At 48.5% G+C, this 13286-nt stretch overlaps 1 protein-coding gene across 1 annotated transcript; it reads right to left on the reverse strand.

Moving 5' to 3' along the window:
* Positions 1-2470, reverse strand: LOC127314218 (pentatricopeptide repeat-containing protein At4g14170-like). The gene has a single exon (XM_051344676.2). The coding sequence runs from the start codon at positions 2343-2345 to the stop codon at positions 1176-1178; it is 1170 nt and encodes a 389-aa protein (XP_051200636.1). The 5' UTR covers positions 2346-2470; the 3' UTR covers positions 1-1175.
* Between the last annotated feature and the right edge of the window lie 10816 nt (positions 2471-13286).

The raw sequence follows: 13286 nt of genomic DNA on the forward strand, positions 1-13286 counted from the left end.
GAAGATTTTATGCCGTACCAACAATTTCAGAATCCATGGGAGAAATATCAAAAAGTTGGTTGCTCTACAATGGCAACCATAACAATTACAGTAGCACAGCGAAAAACTGCGTGAGGTAGCCAGCAGCTAACACCAAATTCACTAAGAGGAGACCAGCTCAATGAAGCCTGATACAATAAAAGTGAATAGCAGCCAATATCTTATCATTCATCTCCATATTCAGAACTTCGCCCCCTTCTTTCACCAGCTTTAACTCTTCTAGTGCCTCTGACCACTTCAGAGGCTGTTTGGATAGGTAAGGAACTAAGGATTAGACTCAACCCCATCAAATTTGCAAATATTGTACCTCAATTTTGCACCACTTCAGAGGAACTAACCTAATCCCTCTCCAGGATTTCTTGACGTCCCACCCTACTTCCACCTCAACTCAGTCTACCGAATTGATACAAACTACAACAGCTATGGTGCCGGTCCAGAGCGTGCACACTGTAGCTGTAGAACACAAGCATATATATAGGTAGAAGGTAATTTGATTTGGAGGCTTGGCTTTCTTCATTTCCCTTTGAAGAGTTCCCCATCTGACGTGTTACAAACCACCTAAGTGAGCACTCCACAGTCAGCACTACCATGGGTAAAACTTCTCAAAAACTTTTCTGTTAGTACAACATGGATCTTAGTTTAAACCTTGCCAGTTAGATGTCCACATATCTGGACATATTCTTTTGCCAGTGTCAAAAGCTATTTCAACCCCATAGGCAACTGATCAAGCAAAAGCCACAGAGTTGACTGTTTTCTTTATTTGCTCTCTCAAATACATGCAGGAGAACAGTGTGGTCCCAATATATGTATGTTTCATCAACCTGTTCAATCTTGTCCTCTTCGGTTCAAAGAAGCTGATTCCCCAAACTTCTTGGCACTTGACAGATTAGTGGCATCAATTCGGCAACTCAAATGTTTGTAATTTATATATTTGTCACTTGCACTTTGACAGCACCAACTCAGCCACTCAAATGTTTAAAGTATTATAATCGACAACAAACATCTTATTGAGTCATCTCATTTATCCTTCCCTTCCACCAGGTGACTATATATCTTTTGTCAAAGCATATACTGAACTGGGTGTATGTCACCAGACTCGCCAAACTGCTTCAAAATCCGTTGCCTACTATATGGAGCTAGTTATTTGATTCCGAGACAGAGTATCCAGGAAGCTTGTCGACTTTGACTTCCTTCATGAAGCCTCTTATTCTCTCCGCATCAACATACCTTCCAGCGTCAGAATACACGTTTGCCAGGCTCATGTAGTAGCCACTCTTTGCAGGAGACATGGCCATCAGCCTCTTCGAAATCCGTTCGGCGGCATCCACTTCACCATGGACTCGGCAAGCCGCCAGTATGCCACCAAGCATGGCCTCGTCTGGCTGGCAAGGCATTTCCTCTATCAGATTGACGGCCTCAGTGACACGGCCAGCCCTCCCTAACGCATCAGCCACACAAGAGTAATGCTTCAGCTCAGGCTTGATGCCCTTCCGTTTCATCTGCTCAAGTATAGCATACGCTTTCTCCACCATGCCCGAATGCGCACAGGCTGACAGGGCTCCGAGGAAGGTGACCGAGTTCTGTTCCACTCCTTTTGCCACCATCTCATCGAAAATCCTGAGAGCAACATCTGAGCTCCCGTTTAAACCATGACCCACGATCAGCGCGCTCCACGAGATAACATCCCGCCTGGGCATCACGGAGAACAACCGTTCGGCATAGGCAAGCTCCCCGCACTTGACGTACATGTCCACGAGGGCGTTTCCTAGGGAGAGAGGAATCCCCAGGAACCTCCGGACGCAGCACGCGTGCACGCTTCTCCCGTGGCGCCGCCAGCCGAGCTGCCCGCACGCGAGAAGAAGGCTGACCATGACCACCGCATCTAGCTGCACCTCGGCCACCACCATCCCCTCGAAGAACCGCATCGCCTCCTCTGGCTGCCCACCCTGGGAGTAAGCGGAGAGCATGGATGTCCACAGGACGGCGTCCCTTTCGCGCATTCCGTCGAACAGCCTCCGCGCGTGGGAGAGGTTCGACATGCCCGCGTAGCACTGCACCAGCGCGGACGCCACGAAGAGGTTTCCCTGGGCGCCTAGCTTGACGGAGAGCGCGTGGGCGGAGGCGGCGAGGGCCGCGGAGCCGGTGAGCGCGCATGAGCGGAGGACGGGGGGCAGTGTGAAGTGGTCCGGCGGGAAGCCTCGCGCGAGCATGTCGTGGAAGGTGCGGAGCGCCTGCGAGGGGCGGCCGGAGCGCGCGTGCGAGGCAATGAGGGCGTTGAAGGAGGCGACGGTGGCGGGGGCTGGCATGCGGTGCGGCCGAGAGCGGCGGTTAGCGACGCCGGCCGCCGTGTCGTCCGGAGCGAGCGCGGAGTGCTTACGATTCGTAACGAAGAGGAAGTGGGCTCGCCAGCGGCCAGCGCGATTGTACTGGGTCGATAAGCATAGTGTAGGTGAAAGCCTGTTAGGAATTTTGGCCCATGGGCCTTTTCTGTCGTTTATATGTGTGGCCAATTTCCTATTCCTTTTGTTTGAAATAATAGCATCTCTAACAGAGAGCCCGTAAACACGCGAACTGAAAACCTCAAATTCAGTTCACCGAACTCGTATTTACGGGTTAGAAAATCGTTAGTGCAGAACAGAGCCTGTAAATCAAAACTGTAAAATAGGCCGAACTCGTGTTTACGGGCGGCGGCGGAGTGTGTTGGCGGCGCGGGGGATGAGGGAAATTTCAGCGCGCTCTAGATATGGATCCACCGTTTGGTTCGCTCGTTCGCCCCCTATAAATACAGGCCAAGTTGGGTTTTCGATCTCATCCTGGAACTTTTTTTTGGTTTTGCCTCTTTTACGATGAAACGTATTTCGGCCCAAATCTGTAAACTGGCGGTTTTCGGTTTTAGGCCTTTGACGGACTCTGCTAGAGATGCTCTAACCATATATTTCATTAGACAATATGTTGTCTTATAGAGATTACACATATGGTCATCACCCAAGACAAACATGCTTGTCAAGAAAATTTGCACAAAGAAACCTATAAGAAATAAAATTAAAATTTCACCCTTGGAGAAACTTGTGTCTTGCCGTTCTCCATCGTCCTCCACCAACACGAAGGAAGCACCGAACTTCAAGACACACCCAACTGGAAGATACCAAACAAACCTACAACATTTTGGTTTCTAAAGTTCAATAAAAATATGTTTCTATTTATATTTTCATTATTTTTTATTTCTCTAAATTAATTTTCCTATGATTCCCCTTTTGGCCAGATTTTGATTTATTTTATTTCATGATTTCTATATATCTGTTCAATTTAACCTAAACCGTGTTTCCAGTGTAGTAGCTATTTTATCAGTAGCCTTGAAAATAGATCCTCCTATACGAGGGAGGGGTTTCACAACTTCTGAAATTATGTTCCATTTAATAAAAACAATACGCCAATAATTGCAACTTTTTCATGATTGCCAAAATCCTATTCCAGTTTGTCCAATTGTGTTCTGCTAGTAGTTATGGCTTGTTCCTTATGTGCTAAAGTTTGTTATGCTTGTCTAAATTTTGTTACTCTTTTACTCCTGAAACTTTTTCATGTACTTTAAAACTCTAAAATTATGTATCAAATGATGTTCAATTTGCAGATGTTATTTGTTCTTTTGGCATTAAAATTTTCTTCCATCTGCTTCAGTGTTTTTATTCCGCTAAAAGTCTTGACTCGGTTGAAGTGCGCTAAATTTTGTTTCTTTTGGTCTAAATTGTTACACCATTTATACTCGTTATTTGTTCCAAGACGCTAAACCTTGTTCTTGTTGGTATATAATTCTGACATGTGTTCCAGCCCCTCATAGTTAGACAAGGTCATTGTTGTTATTTCTTGTTCCTTGATTGTTTTGGTGGTCGCTTAGAGGTTGTTATTTGCCCCCCTTATTCTCTATGGCTGGTGTTGACCAGCCTCTGTAAACTGAGCCATTTCTGTGGCTTACTTATCTATCTAATTTAACACATGCAACATGGTTCGAAAAAAATCTGACCTGTGGCTATGACTTGTTCTATGGACGCAGAAAATTCCCTGCTCAAATTTTTTTGTTGGGCATGAAGTTATGATTTGTTCCATGGACACTATTTTTCACCATTTGAATACATAATATTTCTGGCATGTATTTGTGATATGCTCCTCATATGCTTAATTTAGTTCTATTTGGTCCATGGCTGTTCTTCACCGGGCGGGATGAGGGAGAAGCACCCAGCTGACCTAAAAGCAAGATCAGGACGCGACGAGCAGCGGTTCCGCTCCGTCCCTGTCAGGACACGATCGAGCGATTTCGCCTGCGTCACCCTGCGCGCGTCCATGGACCATGGTGCTGCACTTGCTCTCCTTGCTCGTCCAACCAACGGCGCAGAAGTGCACTGGAGTCGCCGTCTCCGTTGCTCTTTAACTTGGCTACCTCGGGCGCTGCTCAAGTCCCCGTTTGTTTTTCTCTAGTCTCTGGTTCTCCTTTGAGCTTCACATCGATCGGTGAGTACGTTTAATTTGCAGCGCCTTTAATCGATCTTTTTGTTTGGCTTTGCCAAAGGCCGCTTAATTATTTGAGACACGAGCTAACCATACAACTGATACCATATAACTACCAGGTACTAGTTCGAAACCGTAAAGAATAATATCGAAGAAACTAGTGGAAAACAGGCCATTTATGGCGGCTCGTAAGGGCCTTTTGTCGCGAGCGGCCATCCGCGACAACGAAGGCGCGACAAAAGATCGACCTTTTGTCGCCCGCGACATATGGTCCACCACGTGGCAGGCGCGGGCGCGCAGGGAACAGCCCCTTTTGTTGCGGTCCGTATTACCACCCGCGACAAATGGACCTCTACGTGGCGCGCGCAGAACGCTGCTGCTTTAGGGTTTGAGGGCAGCACCGCCCCCCCCCCCCCCCGCCACCGCCCCCCCTTTTATTTCATCTTTTCATTTCAAAATAAAAGTTGCATATATTTATACGCTACTACAAGTTGTACACGTTCATTCATTATATATAGATCGAGCAAACAAATATTGGAAGCAAAAGTCGATCTATTCGTAGATTCCCCTTACACATATACATGGAGCTCACGACTACCGGGACAAAAGCCCGTCGTCTATTCGAACTAATACATATACATGGAGCTCCCTACTACCGACGCCTCTTTGGACTAAACCGGCCCTTGTCGTCTATAAGTCTATTACTTCTGTCAACAGAAATGCCACCAGTTCCTCCGTAATTCCTAGTACGTGTTCCTGTGGTTGGAGGGTCTCCCGCATGTAGTCGACCTATATACGAAAATGAGATGAATATGATTGTATAAATCTTGATAACGAAGTATTGACGATAATAAATTAAAGTTGTGAATGTTATTGCTTACGTTGAATCTATTATCGTTGAGCTGCTCAGTGGTTAACATGCGAATGGACTCGCAAACGTAGTATCCACATAGATTCGTCCCATGTGGCTGCTGGGCGCACGGTACAATAGTAAATGTTAGCTTTTCTGCGAAGTGCTCACCCGTAATAACCTCCTTGAAAGATGTCCAAACTCTGCCAGGCAAAAGAATGATAGAATTAATATAATGGATGATTAATTGATGTCTCACGAAAGATATAGCGCGACAATGATTGAAATTACCTCTGGAGAATCTCCTGCAAGTCGCGGAACCCATCCAGGCCTCTATTCAATGGGTCGCTTACTTCAACAATTCCCTTATCAACTTTAATGTTTAACAGAATCCAGTGGAAACTGCACATGTTTATATAGACGTCATGAATTAGACTTAACATCGAGTAAGAAAAACTGAATGTGCACAATAGATCAGTAAGACTCTCACCTGTAGTTGTAAGGAAAGAGCATTGAATCACAGAAGCTTTGCTCCACTATAAAACTCGTTAGGTTTTCCACCGTTTCTTCGATATTATTCTTTACGGTTTCATGATGTACTTTATCTGGGTAAACAAACCCAACATTGTACACCTTATTATGACTGCATTCAACCATCTTCAGTCTGCATAAGAGAACACATATGACATAATCAGTATATGCAATGAACAGGAACAACTGAATGAACATGAACTTATATGTAGTTAACAACTTACAAGCAGTAGCAACTCATTAGAGATTTGTCGAGGGCGTCTAAATTGAATAACTGTTAGAGTTCATTCATCTCCATATGGATCTGTTGCCTTCGGAAGTAATAATCTCCTGGGATATCCGCCACGATGAAACTTGTGTTCTCCTTGCACGCATTAAGGTACCACTGATGCAAATTCCGCATATGCGTTGGCAGTTTATGCAGCCTCTCTTTGCTGACCAAGTCGGCCCCGTAGAAAAATTTACGAGCTATATCTGCCCTAGGTACTGCATCGGAGAACATTATGTCCTCCGCGGTCATGCCAATTTGAGCCGCTAGCGTCGCAGCTTCGTCCATATCGAAAGGACCAAGTTCCTGGTACGCTAAGGGAACTTGCAACACTTTGAGTGGTGGGAGCGATTGTTTGGCTTGTGCTCCGAGTTGAGAAACTTCCTTTCCTTTTCTGCCTGATGTCGCTTGCTTGGCCTTGAGGGGTGCACTTATTGAACTTGATTTCTTCCTGGCTACACTTCTTGCTGATGATTTGCTCGTGCTATCACTATCCTTCTTCTTACCAGCACTATCCTTCTTGTCCTCAATTACCTTCGCAAGTGCGCGTGTATAGTCATCCTTCCTCTCGTGTAAGTCATATTGCGATGGTGTGTTCAGAAAACTAAGAGCATATGCCTTTTGCTTCTCTGTGTATGGTGTTGGGGCCTTGGGTTTCTCCTTATGAAAAAAATCATAATTGTATTTCTTCACAGTGGCATCATTTTCCTCTTCAGTACGATCGTAAGCACGGGGGGAGGAACCTTTGGTACTCTTGGTAGGGGCGACATTTTGCGGACAGGACTCTTCACACGCTTCCGCTTGGGTGCATTCCGAGTCTTAGTGGGCGCAGGCGGCGGCGCGAGAGATGGAGATGGACTAGGGATGTGGTGGTCAAAGTCATGGGGTGATGGTGGCGACATGTGATCAGTCGGAGGAGGTGATGGTGGCCTTCGATCATTTGGAGGAGGTGATGGTGACCTGGTGGGACGACTAGTAGAGGTTACCATGCCTGGAAGCTTGATGTTTTTCTTTTCCCAAAGAATGATTTCTCCCACTACGTCTCCCAGTGTATCCCGACCATCACCTCCAGCGATTACAAGCTCCAATGACTCCCACGTCGGTACAACTGTATCCACCCCGACACGAGCATAGCCAGCTGGAATCTGATTGCCATGCCATGTTGCCGGCTCACCTTCAGGTCCAAATGCAGGTAAGACATAGCCGACCGCCACCTTAACAGACATGTTCCTGAACACCTCATGGAGATCACAAGGTGTTTGCTCCTTGATTCCATCCACGGGGTCGCCAGGACCGCCATCTATCATCCGTGTAGGCGGGGCCTCCGAGTCGGCCACGTTGTTGTCTCGTCGTTGAGATATGCTGGCGGTATTATCTGGCTCGCGCTGTCCTTTAAGTTCATTAATCTCCCGCTGCTGCTGCTGAATCTCCCGCTTCTGCTGGTCTAGTTGGCGTTGGAACTCAGCCAACCGGTCATTATGCACCTCCAGCTCGCGTTTTTTTGCTCTCGCTCGGCTTCTATAAGTCTCCGCGTCATCCGGAAACCCAAGCACCCACGGAACACTAGGGCCGAAGCCTCTTGTTCGTCATCCCTTTTCAGGATTACCGAGGACAAGCGTCAGCAAGTCTTTCTCTCTATCGGGAGCAAACTTCAGTTTTCCCGCTTTAATATCAGCCATCACTTCAATCCATTTTCCCTGGGTACCTTAACCTTGCTGTCACTTTCAACAAGGTTCCCTGTCTTCATGTCATACTCACAGCCATGCCCAAGGAACCAATTTCGAGCCCTAGTGTCCCATCCTTCTCGCTCGGGTTTTGGAGTGATCCCATTCCGCTTCATCTCAGCCTCTTGTGCATCCCACTTAGGCATGGCTACTTCGTAGCCCCCTCGCCCCGTATGATGGTGATATTTCTTTTTGCTTGCATTCTTCTTGTTTTTCTTTGACAGTCTCATAGCCTCCTCTGATTCTTTGTACTTCACAAATTCTTCCCAGTTATGCTCCTGCTTCGCTAGATAGTTTTCGAATAATGGAGGCTTCTTCTCGGCCTTATAAGTTCCCCATAACCGGTTCTTATACGCCCGGAAAAGTTCTCCCATCTTAAGAGCCCATTTCTTCACTAGCGCCCTCTGCTTGGCCATCTCAGACTCTGATCCCGAAACTGGCAAAGTGAAATGTGCCATGAGGTCGTCAAAAAGTGTGTCTTTGTACCTATCGGCAACCTGATTTTCAGACACATTCTTGGTCTTGTTCCATTCTCTAATAGTGATCAGGAGACGATCCCTAACCAGAACTCCGCACAGATTTTTAAATGTCACTCTGACAGCCGCGGGTGCCACCGGTTGCCCTTCGGTGATATAGCTTCAATTGTGAAGTGGTCTTTTGGGCTCAACTTCTTTGCCGGGCCTCGTTTCTCCAACTTATCTTCGGAGGCCTAAGAGAATAAAAATTAATTAATTAATATCTATATGTACATATAGAATTCCATTAATGCCTAGTGATCGTATACCTCGCCATGACCGGAGCCGTCGGCTTCTCCGTCACCGGAGCCGTCGGCTTCTCCATCACCGGAGCCGTCGGCTTCTCCATTACCGGAGCCACGGTCTTCTCCATCACCAGAGTCGCGCTCTTCTCGGTCAGCTTCGGGACCATTGCGGATTATGTCCACGAATAGGTCTTCCTGTTCCAAGTCTCGATGGATTTCGAATGGATCCATTGTTTCTGCAAAAAATTAAATCGATAAGTACATGTTCTAACCCTAACCAAACCCTAACCCTAATCAAACACTAACCCTAACCAAACACTACCCACACCCTAACCCTAACCACGGATGGGGTAGGCTCAAGGAGAGGATCTCGACAATGCTCACGTGAGGAAGAGGGTGTCGATGTCGGTTGTTTGCGAGAGGGAGAGGGTGTCGGCGACTGGTATTTGCGAGAGGGAGAGGGTGTCGGTTGTTTGCGAGAGGGAGGGAAGTTGCAGCGTCGGGGGTGTTCGCGAGAGGGAGAGAAGAGGGGTGTTTTCGAGAGGGAGAGAAGAGAGGTGTTTGCGAGAGGGAGAGGGCGCGTGAGGGTGTCGGAGACTGGTGTCGGCGAGAGGGAGAGGAGAGGGAAGTTGCGATGTTTCAGAGGTAGAGGAGAAAAAAATTTGCGGCGTCGGGGGTGTTCGCGAGAGGAAGAGAAGAGGGGTGTTCTCCCTCTCGCGAACACCCCCGATGCCGCAACTTCCCTCGGTGAGAGGGAGAGGAGAGGGAGAGGGACGGTGTCGGCGTCCGGTTCAATTACACTAACTATACTAACTAACTAATTAAATACAAACTAACTAAATACAAACTAACTAATTACACTAACTAGTTTTTTTTAGTAAACTATACTAAAAAAATATACTAACTAAATACAAACTAACTAATTACATAAACTTTACTATACTAATTACATAAACTAACTAACTAATTACATAAACTAACTTTACTATACTAATTACATACTAGCTAAATAAACTAACTAAAAATAGCTATTAACTAATTACATAAACTATATACTAAATAACTATTAACTAAAAAATTAAAAAAAAAATGGCCGACGCCGGCGCCGGTAGTGCCCTTGCTGGTGGCGCTACCTGACGCGGCGAGGCGAGCTCGAGGGAGGCGGCCGGAGAGGAGCTCGAGGGAGCGAGTTAGGCGGCGCGCGGCGACCCCCGAGCGACGCAGAGAGGAGGCGGCGTGGCGGCCCCCGAGCGCGCGTGGCAGAGGGAGGGAGGCGCAGCGGAGGAGCTCGAGGGAGGCGGTGCCGGAGGAGGAGCTCGAGGGAGGCGGCGCGGCAGCGGCGGCGGGAATTTTGAGCAGCCTGGCGGCGTGGAATCTTCATCTAGGGTTGCCTCCAGTGTCGCGGGTGGACGCTCCGCCCGCGACGCGGAGGTTATATACTCAACCCCTTTTGTCGTGGGTGGTGGCGCGGCCCGCGACAAAAGGCCCCCCTTTTATCGCGGGTCGTGCCACCACCCGCGACAAAAGGGGGGGTCTTTTGTCGCGGGTCGAGCCACCACCCGCGACAAAAGGGGGTTGGGGCTGATCGGTGGCACAGTGCATCCAACGGCTCCGGCCGTTTGTATCCAACACGGCCCGGAGCCGTTGGACGCGGATCAGCCCAAATAGAACCCTATTTAACTATTTTAAAAAGATAAAAACTATTATTGTAATAACTTTTAAATGGTAACTCAAATAGATATGTTTTATACATGAAAATTGATCAGCAAAATCCAATGAACATGAATATGACATCCATATACCTATTTGCATCTCGCATCATATCAAACGTTGATAGTCGTGTATGTTTCACCCTAATGATAAGCGGAGTGACACCGACTAAGGTTTCCCCGCTCCGTTTAACTTTGATCCGTTTCTTTTTCTTTTCTACTGCGCACCGCCGGCCTGCCACACGTGTCACTTCCCCGTGCCACGTGTCGCCCCGCCGCTGCCGGCGTGCGACGTGTGTAGCCGTGGCTTACACATGCCATGCCCCGCGTGCGCTATATAGAGCACTGCGTGCGCACGCAGCCACACGTCGCCACCGCCTCCGCTCATTCATCTCCTGGATGCCGCCACGTCGTCGAGGGTCGTCCGGTTTCCGTGGCGTTCGAGTGCGTCCGAGCGGTAGGTTCTACGCCGAGATACGCGCCGGTGGCTTCCACCTCACCCTCAGCACGTACAACACGCCGGAGCTGGCGACGCGCGCTTACGACACGGCGGCGTGGCAATTTCGGCGGCTACGGCGCGACATGAACTTCCCGGATGTTGAATCGCTAGAGGAGGCGGAGTTCCTCGCGCCAGCGCCGTGCCTCATCAACGACGAGGACCATCACCAACACCACCAGGTGTAGCGCAGGATCGCCATCACCGAGCACGACGAGCAGTTGATGCGCTAGTGGAGGGCGCAGTTCCCCAACGACGTCGACAACACCAACGCGTTCTTCGCTGACCTCAGGGCACAACGCAGGTCCAACAGGCGCCACCATCGGGCCGTCGCCGAGTTCGAGCTCGAGAACCCGAATACAACTTGGGCCGAAAACGACCCTCGGTGGGATGACATTTGGACGGAGACAACCTCCGACGACGAGTAGAGACTAGACTAGTCATTTATCTATTTTATTTTAATTTCAATAAAGTCGTTGTCAGTTGTTTTAGTTTAAATTCAGTTTATAAAGTCGTTGTCGGTTGTTTTAGTTCAATAAAGTGGTTGTTATGAAATTTTATTACGATTGAACTGGAATTAAAGTACAGAGCTCAACTGACAATTAAGATACATGGCCAGATTCGAATGTTGGAGCCATTCAGTCATAGTCGTGCCTAGCCCTATAAACGTCGCCACTGTAGTCATCATAGTCGCCGACGTCATCGTCGCTAGCATCGGGGTCGCGGTTGTCGAACCTGGACGGGTGAGCACGCGTGGGCTGGGATTGAGGGTAGCGCAGGCGGGGGCCACGGTAGGCCATTACGCTCTGGAGAGTTCGGCCGCGCCACCACAGCCGACGGCCGGCCTCGTTGAAGTTCGAAGGAGGCGGGCCGTCCTCCTCGTACCTGGCAACTGCCCTCTCATGCCGATTGATGAAGAAGCTGTCCCAAGTCGGGCTGTAGTCGGGATGCCACTGGGGATTCCTCCGCTGCTCTGGCGTGAGGTCGAAGTAGTAGTGGTTCGTGATGGCCATCTCGCGTGCCACACCTAGAGGGATAGGAGGGACCGGTATGCCTCCGACGCTCAGCAACCAGCCGGTCAGGACACGGTAGCCCGGCGGGCAGGGGTAGTTCGAGGCGCAAAGTGCCTCTGCATCCCGGGGTGTTAGAGATACGATGGAAGCCATGGGAGAGGGTGATGAGGTTTGCAGATATGAGTCTAGATGTGATATGTAAATGGAGACCAAGCCTACATATATATAGTGAAAAAATGGCGGGAAGACGGAGGCGGGAAGCGGTGGAAAGCGCGGGAAGAAAATAGGCGGGCAACCATTAGTCCCGGCTGGTGGATGCAACCGGGACTAAAGCTGTCGGTAGGATGAGGATGTGTGGGTAACCTTTAGTCACGGTTGGTGGGTGGAACCGGGACTAAAGTTGTCGGCAGGATGAGGATGTGTGGGTAACCTTTAATCATGGTTGGTGGGTGGAACCCGGACTAAAGCTGTCGGCAGGATTTGGACGTGTGGGTGGACGCACTGCTCGATGAGATAAAGCATGTAGTACACGACGCCGTGTCGGAGGAACAAGACAAAGCAGAAGCGGCGCCATTCCTATAAAAGGAACACCGATACGCCTTGGCAAGCAGATCAACAAGCCAACCTAGCAGGTAGGGAGAGTTTCATCCCCATGGATGGAGGAAAGGGTTGGGAAATCTCCTGTGGTGGAACTTCTCGAACATGCCCTTGGTGTACACACCATATGGCATCTTCAGAAGTTCCGCCTCGGAAAAATTTCCCTGCAAGCACGTGAAAGACTCCATCTCCTCTAACAGTGTTGGGGAAAGGGTTCTCATTATTACATAAATGTAGAGATTTTCTTGGGAACTATATATGAAGAATACATTATCACATCGCCATCTACTGCTGTGATCTTCTACGCCGTAGCCATGGAGAATCTTCATCATTTAGCAAGATGCTTGGGTCAATTTTCACCGTGAAGGGCGGAGTTTCTTTAAACTTATTATAATCTTCTGACATGTCTGTCTTGTCATCCACTCCCACGATGTTTCTTTTCCCCGAAAGAACTATGTGGCGCTTTGGCTCCTCGGTTGATGTATTCTTTTGTTGTTTTCTTTTTCTCAATTTGCTAGACATGTCCTTCACGTAGAAAAGTTGAGCCACCTCGTTGGCTAGGACGAATGGGTCGTCCATGTACGCAAGATTGTTGGGATCCACTGTTGACATACCGTGCTTATCGTCTACCTGTACACCGCTGAGCTTCACCCATTTGCACTGAAACAAAGGGACCTTAAAAGTGGGTCCATAGTCAAGTTCCCATATCTCCTCTATGTATCCATAATATGTGGTGGTTTGCCCATTCTCATCTTTTGCATCAAAGCGGACACCACTGTTTTGGTTGGTGCTCTTTTTA

The sequence above is a fragment of the Lolium perenne genome, chromosome 1 (genome assembly GCF_019359855.2).
Source record: "Lolium perenne isolate Kyuss_39 chromosome 1, Kyuss_2.0, whole genome shotgun sequence".
NCBI classification, from domain to species: domain Eukaryota; kingdom Viridiplantae; phylum Streptophyta; class Magnoliopsida; order Poales; family Poaceae; genus Lolium; species Lolium perenne.